The 19,279-nt window shown below is 29.7% G+C and overlaps 1 protein-coding gene across 1 annotated transcript in view; it reads right to left on the minus strand.

The window, feature by feature from the left end:
• Nucleotides 1-1,334: 1,334 nt before the first annotated feature.
• LOC135950432 (uncharacterized) overlaps nt 1,335-19,279 on the minus strand; it is a 375,778-nt gene continuing 357,833 nt past the window's right edge. The window contains exons 7-8 of the mRNA XM_065499975.1: nt 5,914-6,585; nt 1,335-1,477 (exon numbers count right to left, since the gene is read on the minus strand). Of these exons, the coding sequence (XP_065356047.1) occupies nt 1,335-1,477; nt 5,914-6,585 (815 nt within the window). The remainder of the gene's footprint in view (nt 1,478-5,913; nt 6,586-19,279) is intronic.

Below are 19,279 nucleotides of genomic sequence, written 5' to 3' on the forward strand. Positions count from 1 at the left end.
CAGCCGAATATAGCTCCCTTACTTGTTTTTTTTTAAACTTAGGACAGCTTTAAGAGTGGAATTCATAATTGAAACTATATAAGGACAACTATGACTAATTTTCTGAACTTTAGTACTAAAATTATAGTAAATATCTTTGTTTATATTTCAGTTCATATGCCAGCTATGAGAAATCATGTGAACAAATGACTGTTGGGTATTACAGTTTGGAAAAATAAAGATCAAATGGGGTCAGTAATTAGGAATTTGAAATTAATTAATGAATTCGTATCTGAATTTTTAGGAAATTAAGTTTTTTACCAACATTTTGAAATAGCTTTAAGAAAAAGCGAATCTGTAGAAAGTCCTTGCAAATTACAGTTTATTTTAAAGTTATGTTTATAATTTTCATTTTTGTTTGTATATTTATTTTGTTCATATCAACATTATCAAGTTGTTGCTTTAAGCACAAACGGAATTTAAATATGTATAAGATATGATGATATACATATGTATGTATGTAAATATTTGTAAACTATTTATATTTTATTCTTTTGTTGCGAAATGCCAAGGCATTTTATTTAAATGCTGCTGATGATGTTGACTATATATGATTTGCATACAACAACTAAAACTGTTGCAAGTGACAAAAGAAAATGTAACTCGCGCTTGCATTTATTTACATACGAGGACTACTTATGCTGGTATTTTATGTTTTTCTTTTTTTAAAGTGGGATTATACAATTTAAAAAGAAATGAATTTTATGTAAAATATTTAGGAGTGCATGACATTTGCTGCTTCTTTATAAGTTCTATTTTTGAAATCAATTATTGCCACTTTTTTCCGATCGCCTGGTCGATTCGATTCGGAATTTCGAATAAGATGAATTAAATATTTTATTCTTAATCGGTCAGTGCTATTTTAATATAACTTCCCGTGACTCTAGGAGAGGTACTGTTGGTACAGTTTAGGTTTTGAATTTAGAAGATTTAGTATATTCGGAAGTTCACAAGGCCCCAAAGTGGGCCAGCTTGGGTGTATGCAAAATTGAAAAAGATTCCAATTTTCTGTTTCTGATCTTTTATATGTTTAATTTTTTAAAATGCAGGAGCGGATCTAGCTCAATCATATGGATGGGAAAACTAATTTATTTTTACTTTTTCTTTCTTTCCTTTTTTATATTAAAATTTTTGGGTTTTGGGTGGGGAAAATGTGTAAAGTTTTAGCCATGTTTAAGTGTTGTGAAATCGTTTTTTAGAATACTTGCAGCTAAATGAATACATACATTATATAAGTAGTAATAATTGTAATTTAAATAAAAAATTCTAACAAAATAATATTTTTTTTCATTGTTTTAAAGGAACTTTTCAGTGTGTGTATGTTCCAAAATGTTGCTGTTGTTGTCTTGATAGTGATAACGATGATGTTTATGATAACGACAATGTTGCTGTTGTTGATTGTTTAATTTAGCTGTTACTGATATTTCTGTTTCTGATGCTGAAATAAATGCAATAACATTTAAAATAATCCCTTTTCTTATATATATTACATCATGATGTAGTAGCTGATGATAATGATGTCAGCAACAGCAATTTGCTGAAGAAAAAAACAGAATCTAAACTTGGAAAAAATATCAACAACAGCAGCATTGAAAACAACCTTATCTTTTTATTTGTATGTATATTAGGGTGGAACCAAAGAAAAAAGTTGTGAATGTTCTCAACAAAAAAAAAATTATTTATTTATTCCATCCTCGGATCAGTATTTGAAGAGGTAGATCAAAGGATAAAACGGTTCTTTTTATGGAAGTATTAAACTAAAATTTTTGCTATATACCAATGGAAAACTTATGAAATTGCACTTATTTTGATATCCATATCGTGATTATGCTAATATCAGACTGAAGAGAAAATATATAAAATTCAAACTAGATTGAATTTCAAAGAACGGAAAAAACTGTATCGGTAAATTTATATGAGGTTTATAACGAATTTATTAAATTCAACTGCTCACTTTGAATTTAAAATAAAATACTTAAAATGTTGGTAAATTATTATAAAAGTTCGAATAGTTTTTAACATACACCAACCAAATCTGTAACTTTGAAACCCTTAGTCCGATTTGAATGAAATTTATCATGCGTAAAGAAGAAGTATTGCCGAGTTTATGTTTTGAATTTGGGCCTACCAGGAGTTCCCAAAGTAAGACACCTTGGGTATGTTTAATTTTTAAAACAATCCAATACCTTCGTCTGTGTTCCGATTTCAAAAAAAAATTACATAAATAGAAAAGTTGGCTTTTCAAAAAGAATTAATTCCTAGAAATTTTTTAGATAACTTAAAAAGAAAACAAGTAAGAGTGCTATATTCGGCTGTGCCGAATCTTATATACCCTTCACCAAATTATACTTGAAAATTTTAAATATTTTTAGGTAAACAAAATTAATTTTTTTTCCAGTTGTTTTTTAATTTTTTGGTAAAAATTTTTTTTCGATTATTTAAAATTTTTTTTAAATTAAATTTTTTTTTTTTTAATTTTTAATTTTTTTTTTTAAATTTTAAATTTTTTTTTTGTTTTTTAAACCGGTTTTTAAAATTTGGGACTAAAATTAATAAATCTCATGTTTTTGTGCATTTTTAATATTCATGGTATACGCATTATTGGTCTGATTTGAAACCTAAACTGTATATATTTTTAAGAATTACAATGATTCTAAATAGTAGAGGACGATGAGTTTACTTAAAAACTTTTTCATAATAAATTGCATATAATGAAACTATTAAAAAATTAAAATTAAATTCCGTATAATTCTATAAGTTTAGGCTAAATCTCATTAAAAACTTAGTGATGATTTTGACAAACGTTAAAATGAATTCGATGTACATACCTTCGTTCAATAAATTTGACTTCATTAGTGTGTTTTGTTCTTAAAATTTTAATTTATTAATCATTTCGTTAGCTTTTCAGAAATATACAGGAGAGGCAAAGAACGTTCTAAAATCCATGATTTGAAATATTTTTGAATTCTGATAATGGAGATTTATTAATTATTTGGTGAGATTTATAATGACAAATAATCACAGCTAAGAAGAAGTGCGATTGCATCTTATAGGTCCTTTTTTGGGACTTGTAAAATTTTTTGTTTCATATCAGAAATTCGAGGTGATAATAAATTTCAAAATTATCAAATATTTAATTCAAAAATTTATTTAAATGTTTTGGTTGAAATTTAATGAATAAACCAATAATTAATACAAGGACTTATTATATATTTAGCAACTTATTTAAATCAATTTCTTTTTACTGAGATAATAATTTTTAAATTTTTACAAAATAAAACTGACTTAGCACTTTTGTATATTTATAGTTATTTAATATTAACCATTCCTGACTACTATAAACTAAAAATTTTAGAGCAGTATATACTTTATTGGACATTTTATGTTTTCTACACATATATGAGGGTTAACCGGTTTAACCGGTTTTTTCGATGTCGGTTAACCGAAAAACCGGTTTTTTAAAAAAAGGCAATTTTCGGTTAACCGACAAACCGGTTTTTTAAAAAGTCGGTTTTTTATAAACACTAGTCTTATATACGTCGTTGCAAATGTCTTTGAAATATCTATCATTAGATATCCATATTGTCTATATTAATGTCTTAGTAATCCAGATATAGGTCTAAAATAGGTCAAAAATCGAGGTTGTCATGGTTTTTTCCTCATATCTCAGCCATTTGTGGACCGATTTTGCTATTAAAGATTTGGATCCCGAAGATATCTGGGGTCTTCAGAAAATAGATTTCAACAGACAGACAGACGGACATGGCTTAATCGACTCCGCTATCTATAAGGATCCAGAATATATATACTTTATAGGGTCGGAAATTAAAAATGTAGAAATTACAAACGGAATGACAAACTTATATATACCCTTCTCACGAAGGTGAAGGGTATAAAAAGGACTTTTTTTCTCAAAAACTAGCGAAAAATGGCCTTTTTAATACCCTTCACCATGAGTGGCAAGGATATATATCTGTGAACTTTTGACAAAACAACTTAAGTGGAATTTGAAAATTTTTTCAGGAGAGCACAAAAACTGTTGAATTTGTCGATCAATATTTTATTATTTGTCCTTGAAGAACTTTACTATTTGTCTCAAAGAATTATACAAAGGATAAATAATAAAATAATTATCGATAAATTCAACAGTTTTTGCGAATTAAGTTGTTTTGTTAAAAACAAATCAACAACAACTCCAAATAAGTCGATTTGTTTTTTATGATATCTCAGAAACTAATATTCGTAAGATGAAGCAGATTAGTGTAACGGAGCGTTTTGAAAAGTTATTTTTATTATAAAAAAACTAAGATATTTTCTTATCTTGACTTAAGATGTTTTGTCCAAACTCCACAGATATAAGTTTGTCATTCCGTTTGTCATTTCATTTGCGATCCCACAAAGTATACAGTGGTGGCCAGGAATTTAGGACAAAAATTGTTTGCTAAATTCCATGTAATTGTCAATTAGTTTTTCAAATATTTCCACAAATATGTATGCATGAGGACTGTTTTAACACACAAGTGTGTTTTATTCGACTGTATCAATTCATACATATTCACCATGAACACATACAATTTTTCTACAAATTGACCAACACAATCTAAATTCTTTTTCCAAAAAATTTTTTTTTAAAAATTAAATAAAAATTTTAAAAAAAATTTAAAAAAAATTAGAAAAAACTTTTTTAAAAAAAATTAAAAAACAATTTCGAAAAATAAAACAATTAAATTTAGTTGACCAAAAAATATTTAAAAAAATTATTTTTAAGTATAATTTGGTGAAGGGTATATACGATTTGGCACAGTCGAATATAGCTCTCTTACTTGTTTAAAGCATTTAACTTTGGAGACAGTCACGATTTTTAAACAATCCTCTTTTTGTTTGTCATGTTCATTTGTTGTTAGTCCAATAAAAGAGAAATGGAGAAAATCGGGAAATATTTGGACCTGCTGTTATCAAAAATTTGGAGTAGGGTGGGTAAAAATGTTGAAAGTTTAATTTTAAAATGCAAATATCTCCTTAGTTATAAGAGATAATTGACATATACGACAGACGTTTTTTTGTAGTGCTCGGCGAGAGTGTAGTCACTTTAAACTTTTACGTTGTACTTCACTTTAAATAGTAGTTATTTTACCCACCAGAAGTAATCTATTGGAGAGTTTTCGGAGAAGGGTTTTTTTTAAAGCAATTGGTTATTGGACTGTCTATGAGATGTCTTTTTAAGTGACTATGTAACTGATCAGGTAACCAGTTAGGTAGCTACTTACTGGTAGTAACTGACTCTATAAAACCGACTCTATGTAACCGCTATGTATTGGACTACTTTGGGCCAGCTATCAGACAGTCTCTTTGCAATCCAAAATGGTCAATTGACTCCTGCTTAGGACATGTTAAAATAACTAGCCACGTAGCTAGTTATGTAACTAGTTGTCACCCTAAAGGATATATAAAATCACTAGTACGGGAAAGACTCCTACTACTGCTGGAATGATTTCATATGTTTTCTTTGCGAGAAATACCTTTCTATCCTTGGATCCAGCTCACCAAAAACTGAACTCAGAACAAAAATTTTGAGAACCTGTATCTTAGAATGAATTCAACTTTTATTTTAGTTGGGAACATTCTCAACTTTTCTTTGGGGCCACCCTAATGTATATACATATATATGTATGTGAGTATGCTTTTAAGGTGTATTTGTTTGTTTGTATATTTTACATTTTTTTCTTTATAAATATCTATGCGAATAGCAATACTCTGGTATCATATTCATAGGATATTCTTTTGTTAATGTAAAGACACGTTTCAGTGTTGGCATATTAACTGCCTTTAAGTCGTTTACAACCAACCAACAACCACCTCGAGAAACTTTAATACTCTGCCCCAAACAATAACAACTGACAGTACAACCAGCTCCAGCAGTATCACCATCAGTAATAGACATAGAAATACAACATGTAGTGGCAGCAGCCTTACAAGAGATGGCATCACTTGCACTACTTGTGCAATTTCTATAAACAACGACAGCAACAAAAACAACATTAGCCCCGTAGACAACAACATAATCATCACTTTGCATAAGTTGTTGTATATTGTTATTGTTATTGTTATTGTAAGTGGCAATGTGTATGTGAATTTTCCGAGGTGGCAGATTATTATGTAGGAGTAGTAGTTGTTGTTGTTGCTGGTGCTGTTTTCGTATTAAATCTATTATGCCTTCCAGCATATTTTTAGAGATCACATGACAGCGTAGGCAAGTTAACATAATACAAGATTTTCTTCTTATTACTTTTGTTGTTTGTGTCCTTACCAGTAGTGATGTTGTTGTTGATGACAACCAGCAGCAGTAACCAACATCATCAGCATCAGCACCACCACCACCTCCTTCTCCAACTCCTTCATTACCACATATTAGGTTTAATATAGATGCTGTAGCTGCTGCCACAGCGACAACAATGGTGGCACAAATCAAAGGCATCAGTAATGTTTCAGTGCGTTTGTTATGAAAACTGTTTGCTCCACTCTTTTGCATGGCAGCTGGACTTTCATCTGTAAGTAGCATTTAATAAAAGCACAGAACAGAAATTATTAATAGTAAGTAAACTGAGTAGTTTTATGTTTAAATAAAAATATACTACATATATAGTAATAGTAATAACAGTGTTTACATTTATTTTCATTTACAATACAAAGATTAAATGCATTCTATATTATTATTTAATATACGGAGAATCAGAAGAATTTTATACTTAAACTTATTTTCTTAATGTAGAACGGTTTAATGAAATATTTAGTTAATTGGAATTTAACATAAACAGATGAAATAAATTTTCAAATATGAAAAAAAAAAATGATTCGATTTAATAGTATATAGATTGTTTTATATGAATTTCAGTTAATAACTTTTGTATCCTTATTAAAATTAGAAAATCTATTGTCGTACAGAATAATATTGCATAGAGGACCATAGATATTTTCAATGTGATAAATCCATATATACAATAATTATACTCGACGGAACCTCTTCAAATTTTGACAGTATGTTCCTAAATATCTGGAAGGAACTTTTTATTTTATAAATTTCAAGAGGGCGTGGCATCTCCCATACAAAGTTATTATTGGAATGTGTTAACATTGTGCACAGCTTGGCTGAAAATGGGCATGATGGGATAAATGGGAGTGGTAGCACCCATACTAAGCAAATAGTTATTTTCGAATATCTGCAGAACTATAATTATGACACTCTTCCAACTTCATACGAATCAATTTCTTATCACTGCATGAAGTTTAACCAATGGAAGCTGGAGGTTTGGGAAATCTGTTTGTGGAAACGACGATGGACAAATTTAGATTTTTTGAATATTTGAAAAGAAAATTTTAAAGCTAACGCCATTAATTTGGGCATACAAGACGACTATCGTTTCTTGCACGACAAAGACATGTCTCCTCTACAATGTTAACTCTTTGCGGTTGAGTGGTTACTTTACTAACCACATTTTCTATAGTCTTTAAAACTGAGATGTCCAAAGCTAAAACTGTAGTTGTGTTGGTGAGCGAAAGAGAGATCCACTGAAAGAAAAGTTTAGTGAACTAAATAAAAGATGCCAATATTTTTAAGGCTTTATTTGTTAATAATAAAGTCAACAATCTTAATCAAATTCTCAGCGACATATTATCATAGCTCATTGATGGAGAGTTCGATATTAATCATTTTTGACAAATTTGTAAATATTTAAAATATGAAAAAAATTTTTTTGGTTACTTTATTAAGTTGTTTTAATTAAAATCATTTCAAATCTGAAAAAAAAATTGTTCATAGAAGTAAATTGAGGTGAAAAAATAGACAAAACTTCAATGATATTTTAAAGTTCGAAATATATTAAAAAATCCAAATATTTCTTTCAGTGATAATGAACAAAAATTTTAAATAAAATAAAGAATAGTAATACATCCACTTAGCTGTTCATTCATCGCTGTCTCAGTGACTACTAAATCAAATAGAATAAGAATATGTGTGTGGTTAGCTTGCACAATTGTGCTATGAAAAGGGCTTCTCTGCTTTAAATATATATTGCCATTTTGCTAAACAATTATATTTTTTGAAGTCATCGTTTATGATTTTTTGCTAAATTTTGCCGTCAGGGTGCTCTGGTTAGATAAATATATTAATTTGAAAATATTGTAAAAATCTGTCTTTTTAAGAGACTTCACGTATTCAATAAAAAAAGCACAGTGTGTTTATTGTTCATCGAATTTCGGTTGTTTGGTCAGAAAATTTAGTCAAAAATATTCGATTTCAAAAAAAATTTATACGAAACCAAAATTTTTATCATAGTTATTTTTAATGAAAAGCGCCACGGTAGTTAGTAAACTAACCACTTCACTCCACAAAAAACCTTGGAATGTGGTGGTTTTTTCATGTTTTGATTAATTTTTTCTTACTTTTTATAATAAACTACACAAAAAAGCGTCGCTTAGAAACCATAGCATAGAAATCTATGGGGTATTTTGTATAAAAAAAATTCGTCAGCATAAAAAAACTAATAAGCAAATGCTGAAATATGTCGTCGTTCAAGAATGGTGGAATATTGGTGCAGAAACTACAGAAAAACTGGCTGCTAGAGGATACCACACTCAATATTAATGACATCATACATCATCATAATATGCATTTATAAATACATATCGAGGGTCTATATTCAAAACCCTCTAACTTTGATTTTCACGAAAATGACTTTATGATGGTAAAATGTTTAGTAAAACAGCCCTCATCTCCTGTTTGAATTTCATAACAAACATATTTTTTTTGCTGTTTAATTTGCATTTTTATTATTTCTCTATATTATACAATTAATTTTTTCTGAAATCAAAAGACCATATCTTTTCAAATAATTAATTTTCAAAATTTTTTTTTGAATAATTTCTTTTTGCGATTCACGTTTTCATACTAATTTTTGCATGTTGAACACTTTTTAAATTTTTCAATCATTTATCAAAATAGCGAATGCCAATTCTGAATTAAATTACCATGAAAATATTTCACATTTTGGTTTTAGGTCAATATAATGTCCATGGCATAAACATAAATCGTTAAAGTTGGAGTTTGCTTAAAAAAGTGTCTACTTTTAAAGTGTCAACTATTATTTTTACGATAATTTACACCAATCAAACTATAAAAAAACTATAAACTAAAAAAGTTAGCAGACGAGACCAAGACCTTACAACGAAAATAGTGCGTTGTATTAAACAAAATCCTGGTTTATCTCGCCAAAAAATATAAAACCAGTCGTAGTACAGCAAGAAAAATAGGCCTGGATGCTGGCATACGGTCATATAGTAGCATTAAATATCCAAATCGTACTGAAAAGCAAAATATTAATGCTGTAAAACGGTCTCGTTTACTTTACGAAGTTTTGATAAAATTTAATAACTGCCTTATCATGGATGATGAAACGTATGTGAAAATGGACCTGCCACAGCTACCAGGTTCAATGTCAATCATAAATATAAATACACAAAAATGGATAAATTTGATAAGAAGCTAATGGTGTGGCAAGCTATTTGCAGTTGCGGTCTTAAGAATGTTCCCTTTGTAACCTCTACAACTATGACTTCGGATATTTACATTAAGGAATGTCTTCAAGAACGTTTGCTACCCTTTATTAGACAACACCATTCATCAGTAAAGTTTTGGCCAGATTTGGCGTCCTGCCTCTATTCCAAAGCTGCCATGGATTGGTATCGAAGCAACAAAGTCGATGTAATACCAAAACATATGAACCCAATTTAAAAATATTGAGCTTTGCTATTTGTTTGGAATAAATATGCAGCACAGATGGACCGAAAAGTTGTGCAAAAGTTAATGGGTACCATCAAGTCAAAAACTAGAATTTTTATTAGAAATAAAGATATTTAACTACATTACAAAATCACATTATTCTTTATGTAGATATTAAAGTTTAATTGCTACCGGATTTTAAGTGAACAATGTTTTAATATAAAGTACATATTATTTCGTCCCAACATTATTTGTTTATTGCATATTAAGAATCTACATAACTAATTCTATATGCGGTCAAAATTTGGGGAAATTCTACTTCCACAAAGTGGGTCAAAAGATCAAGTGAAATATTACTTTTATTTCAGATGTCTACTAACACCAAAAACTCAACTATTTCGAAATGTCAAACAAATTATTCACTATTGTTTTATTAAGGGGACGATTCAAATCTGGTATTTTAATAAGTAATAAGGCTTTATTAAAAATTTCATTCGAAAATTAGCATTTTAATTTTTTTTAAACGTTTTTAATTTATGTTAAATGTGCAGAAATGTATGTATGCTTATCCTTTCGTTCTAAATGTGACAATGTAACCCTTGGTGTCTCCACAAATCACAAAAGGCCGTTCACACGACAAACCCAACATCATCTATAGAGGTGTCAATTGACATTTTCTCATATTTTTTATGTGGGTCAATTGGCTTTTTACTTGTCCTTAAAAGCTCAAATAATGTTAATTTGACGTATTGTTTTCTGTATTTATACCCTACACCACCATAGAGGGGACGGTCTAATACGTTTGTACATATGTTTGTAAGGCCCAAAAAATTACCTATGAAAATTATTGAAATTGTAATAGAATAATGATTGGCTTATATAGTCAGTAGTCAGGGCTTGACCGACTATACTTTCGGTAGTAGTTACAGCATAGCCTCATGTTACTGTGAAAGCCTTTTCGTACTGCACGCAGTACAATTACAAGAGTCCAAAATAAAACTAAAAATCATGTGAAATGAAAACTTCTTGAAAAACCAATTAATACCAAAGTGTCAATTGATCCCACTATATAATGAATTGGGGTATTTCAAAGGTCACATATATGTATAGCAGGATTAGATTAGCAATTTACCCTACTACACATGAGTATAGTAGGGTAGATTGCCATGTGGCTACTATCCTACGAAAACTACTGCCACAAAGGTGTACATTGTCACACATAGAACTAGCGGGTAATAACAGTGTGATTATTTTAATGCAAGTAATTGTCATAATTTTTTATTATTTATTTTTTTTTGCTACAGCCGCTAATGCTGCTGGTTGTTGTTTCAATTTGTCTGTCATGTCTGTTTGCTTTGCATCACACAGTTGATTGTTTGACACAGGTGAGTTAAATGTTGTTGTGAGTTTTTGTGACAGCTGAACATATGAGTTAGTGTATTATGAGTTGGCGTACGTGTTCGTTCCTGTGTGAGATTTTCTCATTTATTTTTTGTTTTCATAATTGTAGTAATTAAATGCAAAAAAAGAAAAAAACACAAACCAAATGATATTAAGCAAACACATAAGAGAAAACAAATTAAATTTAACTTATTTAAAAAAATATACTAAGATTTAAATTTATAAAAAAACACACTGTTACAAATGACTAAGGGCCGTTTTCTCATTAAGTAATTTTTTTTTCCAACGAAAAACTGCAGATTAAGGAAATTTGGTTTTCTCAATGTTTCATTTGCTTCTATTCTGTCGCAAGGCTAACCCGACCTCATCTGCCAATTATTTATTTATCGTTCAGATAAATTCAATCAGCTGACTGCTGTTCATAGTTTTTATGTGTTTGTGGTTTTGTAAACGAAATTAAATAGATTTAAAAAAAAAATTAATTGTGGAATTAACATTAATTTGATGGAGGATGAACTCGAAGAACATGAGTTCCAAGTGAATTCTAAAAGAGTTAATCATGCCAGGCCTACCTACCTGGCAGATATGCAGGATAATGAATTTTTAAAAAGATTCCGGCTGTCGATGGCCTCATTAAACAGCTGATTTATGTAAACATGTTATCACTTGAAGGCAGGGTTCCCAACTTTCGCATCTATTTTGAGAGGTATTGTCATCTGAAAATAATGTTTTTTGTCGCTATATTGAGAAAACCAAAATTGTTAACGGACAGTTTATCGGCCAAATAAATTTATGTCGACATTTAGTAACAGGCAGTTTGTCGATACATTGAGAAAACGGGCCTAAGACTGGGAAATAATAATAATAATAATAATACAAATCACAAATTTGTTAATATTTGTTGAATTTTTTCCTAATTTTTTTTTTGCTATTTAAGAACATTTCTTTGAAATCATTTTAAAACCATTCTTTTGAATTTGTTTATAATTTTTAATTAATTTTAAATATATGTGTTTTATAAAACGATTTAGTTATCTAATTGAATTGTATAATTAGGGTACTTTTTTGTGAAGGTTTTCTTTTTATATTTTTATTGCGAAAAAAATCGCATTATTGACTTTGCTTGAGCTTTTAATTACTAATTAATTCAGCTTTTATTTTTAAATTTCAACAAGAGAAAAAAAAAATGATAAAGATAATAAAATAAAATTTCATAGCTTTAACAAAATATCAACATAAATATAGCTATTAGTGTTGCTATGTATTTAATTTGAAGTTTTTAATAAAAATTATCATAAATTAAAAGAGATTTTTAATTTCGAATATGATGACCATATGTTTATAGTTATGTTTATTTATAATAAAAATAGAGGGTGGAGGAATTAAATTTTGCATGATATGAATTATTTATTAATTTCTGTGTAGAGTAATGGATTTTTGAATTTTAAATGTAATTTATCCTTTTAATGTTTTAAAAAAAATGATGTGGAAAATCGCAAAATTATCATGTAAAATCAACAAAAATTTTTTTTAAAAGAATAAAATTTACTTATCAATTATAATCTATTCTTTAAATAAATTTAAGCAAGATTTGAAGCTTTTTCTCTAGTTTCTATGTTATTTTATATTCAATCAACGGTTAGATAGATTCCTTGGCATATATGCAATAATTTTTCGAAATTTTCCTTGACCATTTTGCTTAATTTTTTTGCTGCAACGTTGAATTTCCTCAATCTCCAGGGTTGTTGGTACGCCGAGAAAAAACATGGTTCTGGTAAACATAATCTAGGAGCAACATACTATAATAAGATTTATGATTGTATTCCAAACATATTACGATTATTATTAGTATCATAAAATATCATATTATTATCAAATATAGTCGTCATATCATTGCCATACATGATCATAATATTGTTACGAAATTGTACTTGAATTCAAATATAACGATTTTAAGGGCTGTTTTAAAAGTAGCATAATGCTTTCAAATAACAGTGCTGTAATAGCAAACTGTAACATATCTGTGGGCATTATTAAATAAAAGCTTTCAGTTGATTTGATCGTAAGTTGGCAACGCTGTATTCGAATTCGAATATTCAGTTAAAGAACATTGTAGAAAGTACACCACAGATGGCGTATGTATTAGTAAGATCTAGAATATTCGAATTTTGACAGTTAATGAACAATCTAGAGTGCAGATGGCAGTGTTATAAATAGTGGCAGAGGTTGCCATCGTGAGTGAGTTTATCAGAGACGCTTTTCGAGTGCCTTAAAGTGTGTTGTGTTTTTCAATTAAATTCGTGTACATTATAAATTGTGTCTGTATTTCTGCGAATTTACAAACGTGTATAAAAACATTGAGTGACTATTTAATTCTGCTGTTGTTTTTGTACATTTGATTAAATAAAGAGTTGTTACCTTTTTCAAACTACTAAACGGCTTTTATTTGCAATCAAAAGTATCCGGTTTATTTAAAGGAAATAAACCAGCGTTTTGAAAAGGTTAAAACGTAAAAATATGTTCTGAAGCAATTGTATTATGATATAGTGGTGTTATATCACATGATCCACAGTGGGACAGAATCAAAAAGTATAATATCTTTGAAGGACTGAGTTCTAAAAGTGGCATATTTTTGCATCTAATTGAGATATTGACTTGAGTTTTTTTTGTAAGACCAAAAATTAACTTAACTAAACCAAAAAAATTAGCTCGGAATATATGTGGATCAAATTGTTCCAAATATTTGCAATCCTGTTAAAATTTTGATACAAATTTTAGTTTTAGAAACTCAATAAATATATAATAAAATCTTTATTTATTAACAAAACTCAATGGAATTTTCAAAATGTGTTAAATTTTTCATTCTAAATAAAAATGTATAAAAAAACTTGTCAAAAGATCAAAGGCAATTCGGCAATTCCTAAAAATTGGAGCGAAAATTCTAAAACTGGTATTTTTTACAGTTTTACCCATAGGGTTCACATTTCATTCGGGGCTGGGAAAATACTTTGGGGATAAATAGAGAATACATCAAGGTCTCCAAATCGTTTTTTTTATGTTCTCCGTAAAGATAGCTTACTGAAAAACATATGTGCTTACTGGAAAATATATGTTCTTAAAGAATGTTTTTTTATAACCTTTCCGCCCAAAAAAAAAACAAAAATCTACTATTTTTTGAATTTTTAAATTGAAAATCATTTATTTTTGGACCCATCATAGATATTGCTCTGAAATCTTTTGTATAAAAAAATCGAGTCCTTTGGGTCCAAATTACGACCTATATTTTTTAAAAAGCGGACCAATAATTAAATAGATAAATACATAGCACACACAATCATGTTTTTTCAAGACCTAGCCGAGCGCTTTCCCAAAATATAAAAATCTTTTAAAGGAGATGGGAAACAAAAATATGCATCGTGTTTAAAAATTGTAAAAATGTCAAAGGTTCTTTGAGCCACCATAGCGCCGCCCCTGGAGCATTTGTAGGGCCCATTTTAATAACTTAAACTCGAGTTCTCCTTGGCGTCAAATTTTATAACGATCAGACCAGCCGTTTCGAAATGCCAGATTTATTTCCAAAATATCAATAATTTATAATCGTGACTGATTTTCGGAAGTGGGCCTTATATGGGAGCTATGATCAATTATGGGCCTATCACCATGAAATTAGGTCGTGTGATTTATGTCTATATGGAAGTTATTAATGCTGAATTTTGTGTGTATACCAACATTTTTAAGAGATTTATGTACGTTAAAGTGATTTTTGGAAGCGGGTCTGTATGTATTAGCTATGGCTAATTATGGACCGGTCATAACAAAATTTGGTGACATGAATTTTGTATGTATAAAACTTATTTGGAGCGAAATTTGTGTAGATACATATATAAATTAAACATTTATGACCGATAAAGTCCAATTTCGGGAGGACATTTGTATGGGGGCTAGGTGAAATAATATACCGATTTTAACCAGTTTCAATAGGCTTGGTCCTTTGGACGAAACAACTATATGTACCAAATATTATCGAAATATCTTCAAAATTGCGACCTATATTTTGCGCACAAGGTTTACATGGACAGATAACCAGCCAGCCAGACGGACGGACATCGTTTAATCGACTCAGAAAGTGATTATAAGTCGATCGGTATACTTTAAGGTGGGTGTTAGACTAATATTTTTGGGCGTTACAAACATCTGCACAAACGCATTATACCCTCGCCACTATGGTGGTGTAGGGTATAAAAAAGTGGAAATAAATATTTAACTTCTAAAGGGATAGTCCGATTTTTATAAAATTTCCCATGGTGTAGTTGATTTGAAGTTTTGAATTTGGGCTTTAACTACCAAGGTGGGCTACCTCTATATATAAAAAATGAATACGTACGTCAAATATTTGTTGTCGATCGGATTTAGATGATTTTTATATATATGGAATTTACTAGAAGAGATATATAAATGGAATCTACTAGAAAATATCTATAAAATCATAGTAATTACAATACTTTATATCTTATAGTTTACGATATATTTGCAAATTAAAATTTCAGTTCAGCAATTTGTATATAACTGTAAAATTTTTTTAAACAAGACATGCTTGAAAACTACAAGATGAAGTTTATTACTGTGTCGTCCACATCAATATGATCCAATTTAGACTGGGAGAACTCTGATATTATGTAAATTTAACAATTAACAAAGCTATGAGGTGAAAATGTGCTTCATCGCTTAGGATAATTAGGCAAATACGAATTAAAGCTGAGAGACCTTGAAATACGATTTTGCATGTCCAAAATGCTGCTTGAACTCTATAAAGGAAAATCATTTTTGCGCCGAATCCAAATTTATGTTTTACAGAAACAATTCCTTTTTTTCTTGTAAACTTGTCTATTTATTAAATTTCCTGCCATACTTTAAAGCTTCTTAAATTTGTATCATCAAATATGTCGTTTAGCCTTAAAAATAATTGTTGCTTTTTAAGTTATTTTCTTTCTGCCTTCTAGCCGACAATTATTATCATCCATAAACATCTAACAAACCATTGCCAATTTGACGACAGCTTTAGCAATAATAAAATAGAACAAAAATCAAAGTTCTACTAATTCTCTGCTTAATAAATTCCACCAGGACCTTTGGTGCTGTTAAATATTTTATGCGTTTTTCCTTGACATTTATTATCTATTCACAAATACACAGTCTTTAAATAATTAGGCTAAATTACCAACTAAAGACACAATTTAAAGAAACTCCTGCTGTTGCCATTATTATCATACTCCAAAAGACATATTTCTTGAAATAGCATTATGTATTTGCTGGCTGGTCTCCTGGACAATATTGAAATTTGTTGCCATTGTGTAATTGAATTTTATTTTCTCGTCATAATAAATTGATAGAACAAACAAGAAACCAAAAAAATTATATAAAAACAATGAAAAAACAAAAACTTAACAGGGAGGGAATGATGACTTTTTACGTGTACAAGATTTTTTTTTAGTGATAAAAGATTTCCTTTCCGTAGAAAAAATAAACAACAACAAGAAAACGGATAAAAGAACACAATATTTTAGAAGAGAAATGTTGGCAAACACTCGTAAATAACCTGAACATGTACTAAGAATTTTGTACTCGTGGTACTATTGTGCGTACGGGCCAATCCGAAAAACGAAACACATAAAAAATAATAAACTACTTAAAATTTCAAACAACATGGAAAGCCATAAAATATAATAGAGTTTTGTTTTATTTTTCTTTATGGCTTAAAAACGTACAACAGACCAGCAGACTCACAAAAAAAAAACTGCTAGCAAATAACAGGACAAGACGATAAAGATGATGTATAAAATATATTCGTGAATGGGGAGTTTCATAAGATTTTTAAAACGTCAAAATCGTTTTAGATTTTGAAGAGAAGAATAGTAGTTGCAAAAACTGCCAAACCAAATGTCTAAAACTGATAACTTTTTATAGATTAAACCCATAAAAATACTAGTTATAAATATAAGTCTGCTGTTTTCCTTTGTAAAACATGTTTACGGTAACCATATCACAATTTTTAACAATATTATAGTCACTGTCTATAATTGCGGTAACCATAATATGGTAAATTTCGCATATGATTGTAGTAAATAAATATATGGCGTAATTTTTAACTCACTATAACATTCTGTTCGGTCAGATTATTTTGAAATTTCAAAAGAGAGGGTGAAAAAGGTTTTAGCGGTTATCAACGTAAGCAATTCTTCTTGGACTGATGGTATACCACTACTGGTGTTGTTCGAGAGCAGAGCTGTTCGACGCTAGCTCATCCATTAGCTGAGCTTTTCAGCACTTTTCAGCACTTTCCAAAGTTATGGAGAGTATTGCTTACCATTTTGTTAAATTTACAACAATTTACTCAGTATGGCTTTCGTAAATGAGACTTGCTAGCCTTCCATTCGGAAAAATTGTGTCCTACCATTCACCGTTTTGGCGAAAGAAAAGTGGTGACTCTAGATATTTCAAAAGCGACGATAGGGTGTGACATGATGCGCTTTTATAAAAACTTATTGCTGTTGAACATTTCTCGATTTACATCGAGCATTCTCAGAGATCGCACTATACGAGTTTTTATAGATGGAATCTCATCAAATGAATTCAAGATCATTTCATGGGTACCGCAAGGCTCCGTCTTTTCTCCTACTAGTATCTTTCTAAACGACCTTCTACGTCAAACATCCAAACCTATCTATTCTTTTATAGATGACATCAACATATTCCATTCATATTCATTCAATTATAGACGACCAAGCCTGTCGGGGATTGGGTCAATGAGGCAAAACATGATTGTTACGCTTAACCAAGATCTTATGACAATCTCTTAATGGGGTATGCTAACACAGAAACGCACGACAGGTCATGTAGCTTCATCTGTTTTTATAGATATTGTAAATATTAAGGAATCAGAAGCTCTTGGTGTTCTAATAGATATCCGCTGGACAAAACGCATTTTTCAAGTATCGAAAGAAGCATTCATGTGCCTTGGTTTTCTAAAGAGGTGTAGAAACAATTTACTTCATCTGATCTTCTTACTATATATACCAGTTATATACGACCCAAAATGGAATACAACTGTCATGTGTGGGCCGGTGCTCCGAAGTCTATTTTGGAGCTTATCATTGATAATAGAAAGTATACAGCTCTACGAAAACCCGTAGTTTTTCACGCAACACACGTTCTTCGGCAAGGGCTGATCAATTCGTCGTCAACTGGACAGTGAATCGCACAACACATTACAGTGGAAATTCGTTCTTTAGCCGTATGTGGAATAAGCTTCCTGCTGAAGTCTTTCCCGTCACCACCAATATAGGAAAATTCTAATCAAATGTCCACAAACACTACTCCTCCCTTCCATAAACTATTTTCCTATTTCAAAAAATTTAACAATACTATGGTCACTGTAATTATAATATGACAAAGTTAGCATATCATTTTAGTAAATAACAATATGTTTGTGGCAATCCCGTTGTTCTCAGATTATTACTACAATAAATTACTAAGTGTTTAAGTTCTCAAATTTTCAAACTAAATCTTTGTTTTAGATTTCCGTACAGTTTCTTAGACAATCTTAATCAATTGATCAATTAAACTGCCTAAAATGCAACCTTTTTTTTAGTAATGATGCCTGAATGTTTATAGGATTAGTAGGGAGAGGATGTTCTGCATCAATTTCTCTAAATGCTATAAAAACTTTGTTTTATCATTTGAATTATGTGTGTAATTTTTGGTATAAAAACTGCAATGGATTTTGAAGCATTCATCATGTATGTAGAGAAATTCGGCTTTCAAAATTTAAATAGAATTATGTATCAAAAAGAATGAAAATAGTTAAATGATTTGTTATATTTAAAACAGCGGCGATTTAAGAAATGCTTTTGTTGCAGTTTTTTATTAGAACTCAAACGACATTTTCTATGTTTCTTCCTTTCTCATCCATGGTTTCCTCTATCGATGTCTTGGTTACAATTTGTTTAAATCTATCAATGAGCTTTGAATACGAAGTTTTCGATGGATCTTAATATTCAGAATATT

The sequence above is a fragment of the Calliphora vicina genome, chromosome 2, assembly GCF_958450345.1.
Source record: "Calliphora vicina chromosome 2, idCalVici1.1, whole genome shotgun sequence".
In the NCBI taxonomy this organism is placed as follows: Eukaryota; Metazoa; Arthropoda; class Insecta; order Diptera; family Calliphoridae; genus Calliphora; species Calliphora vicina.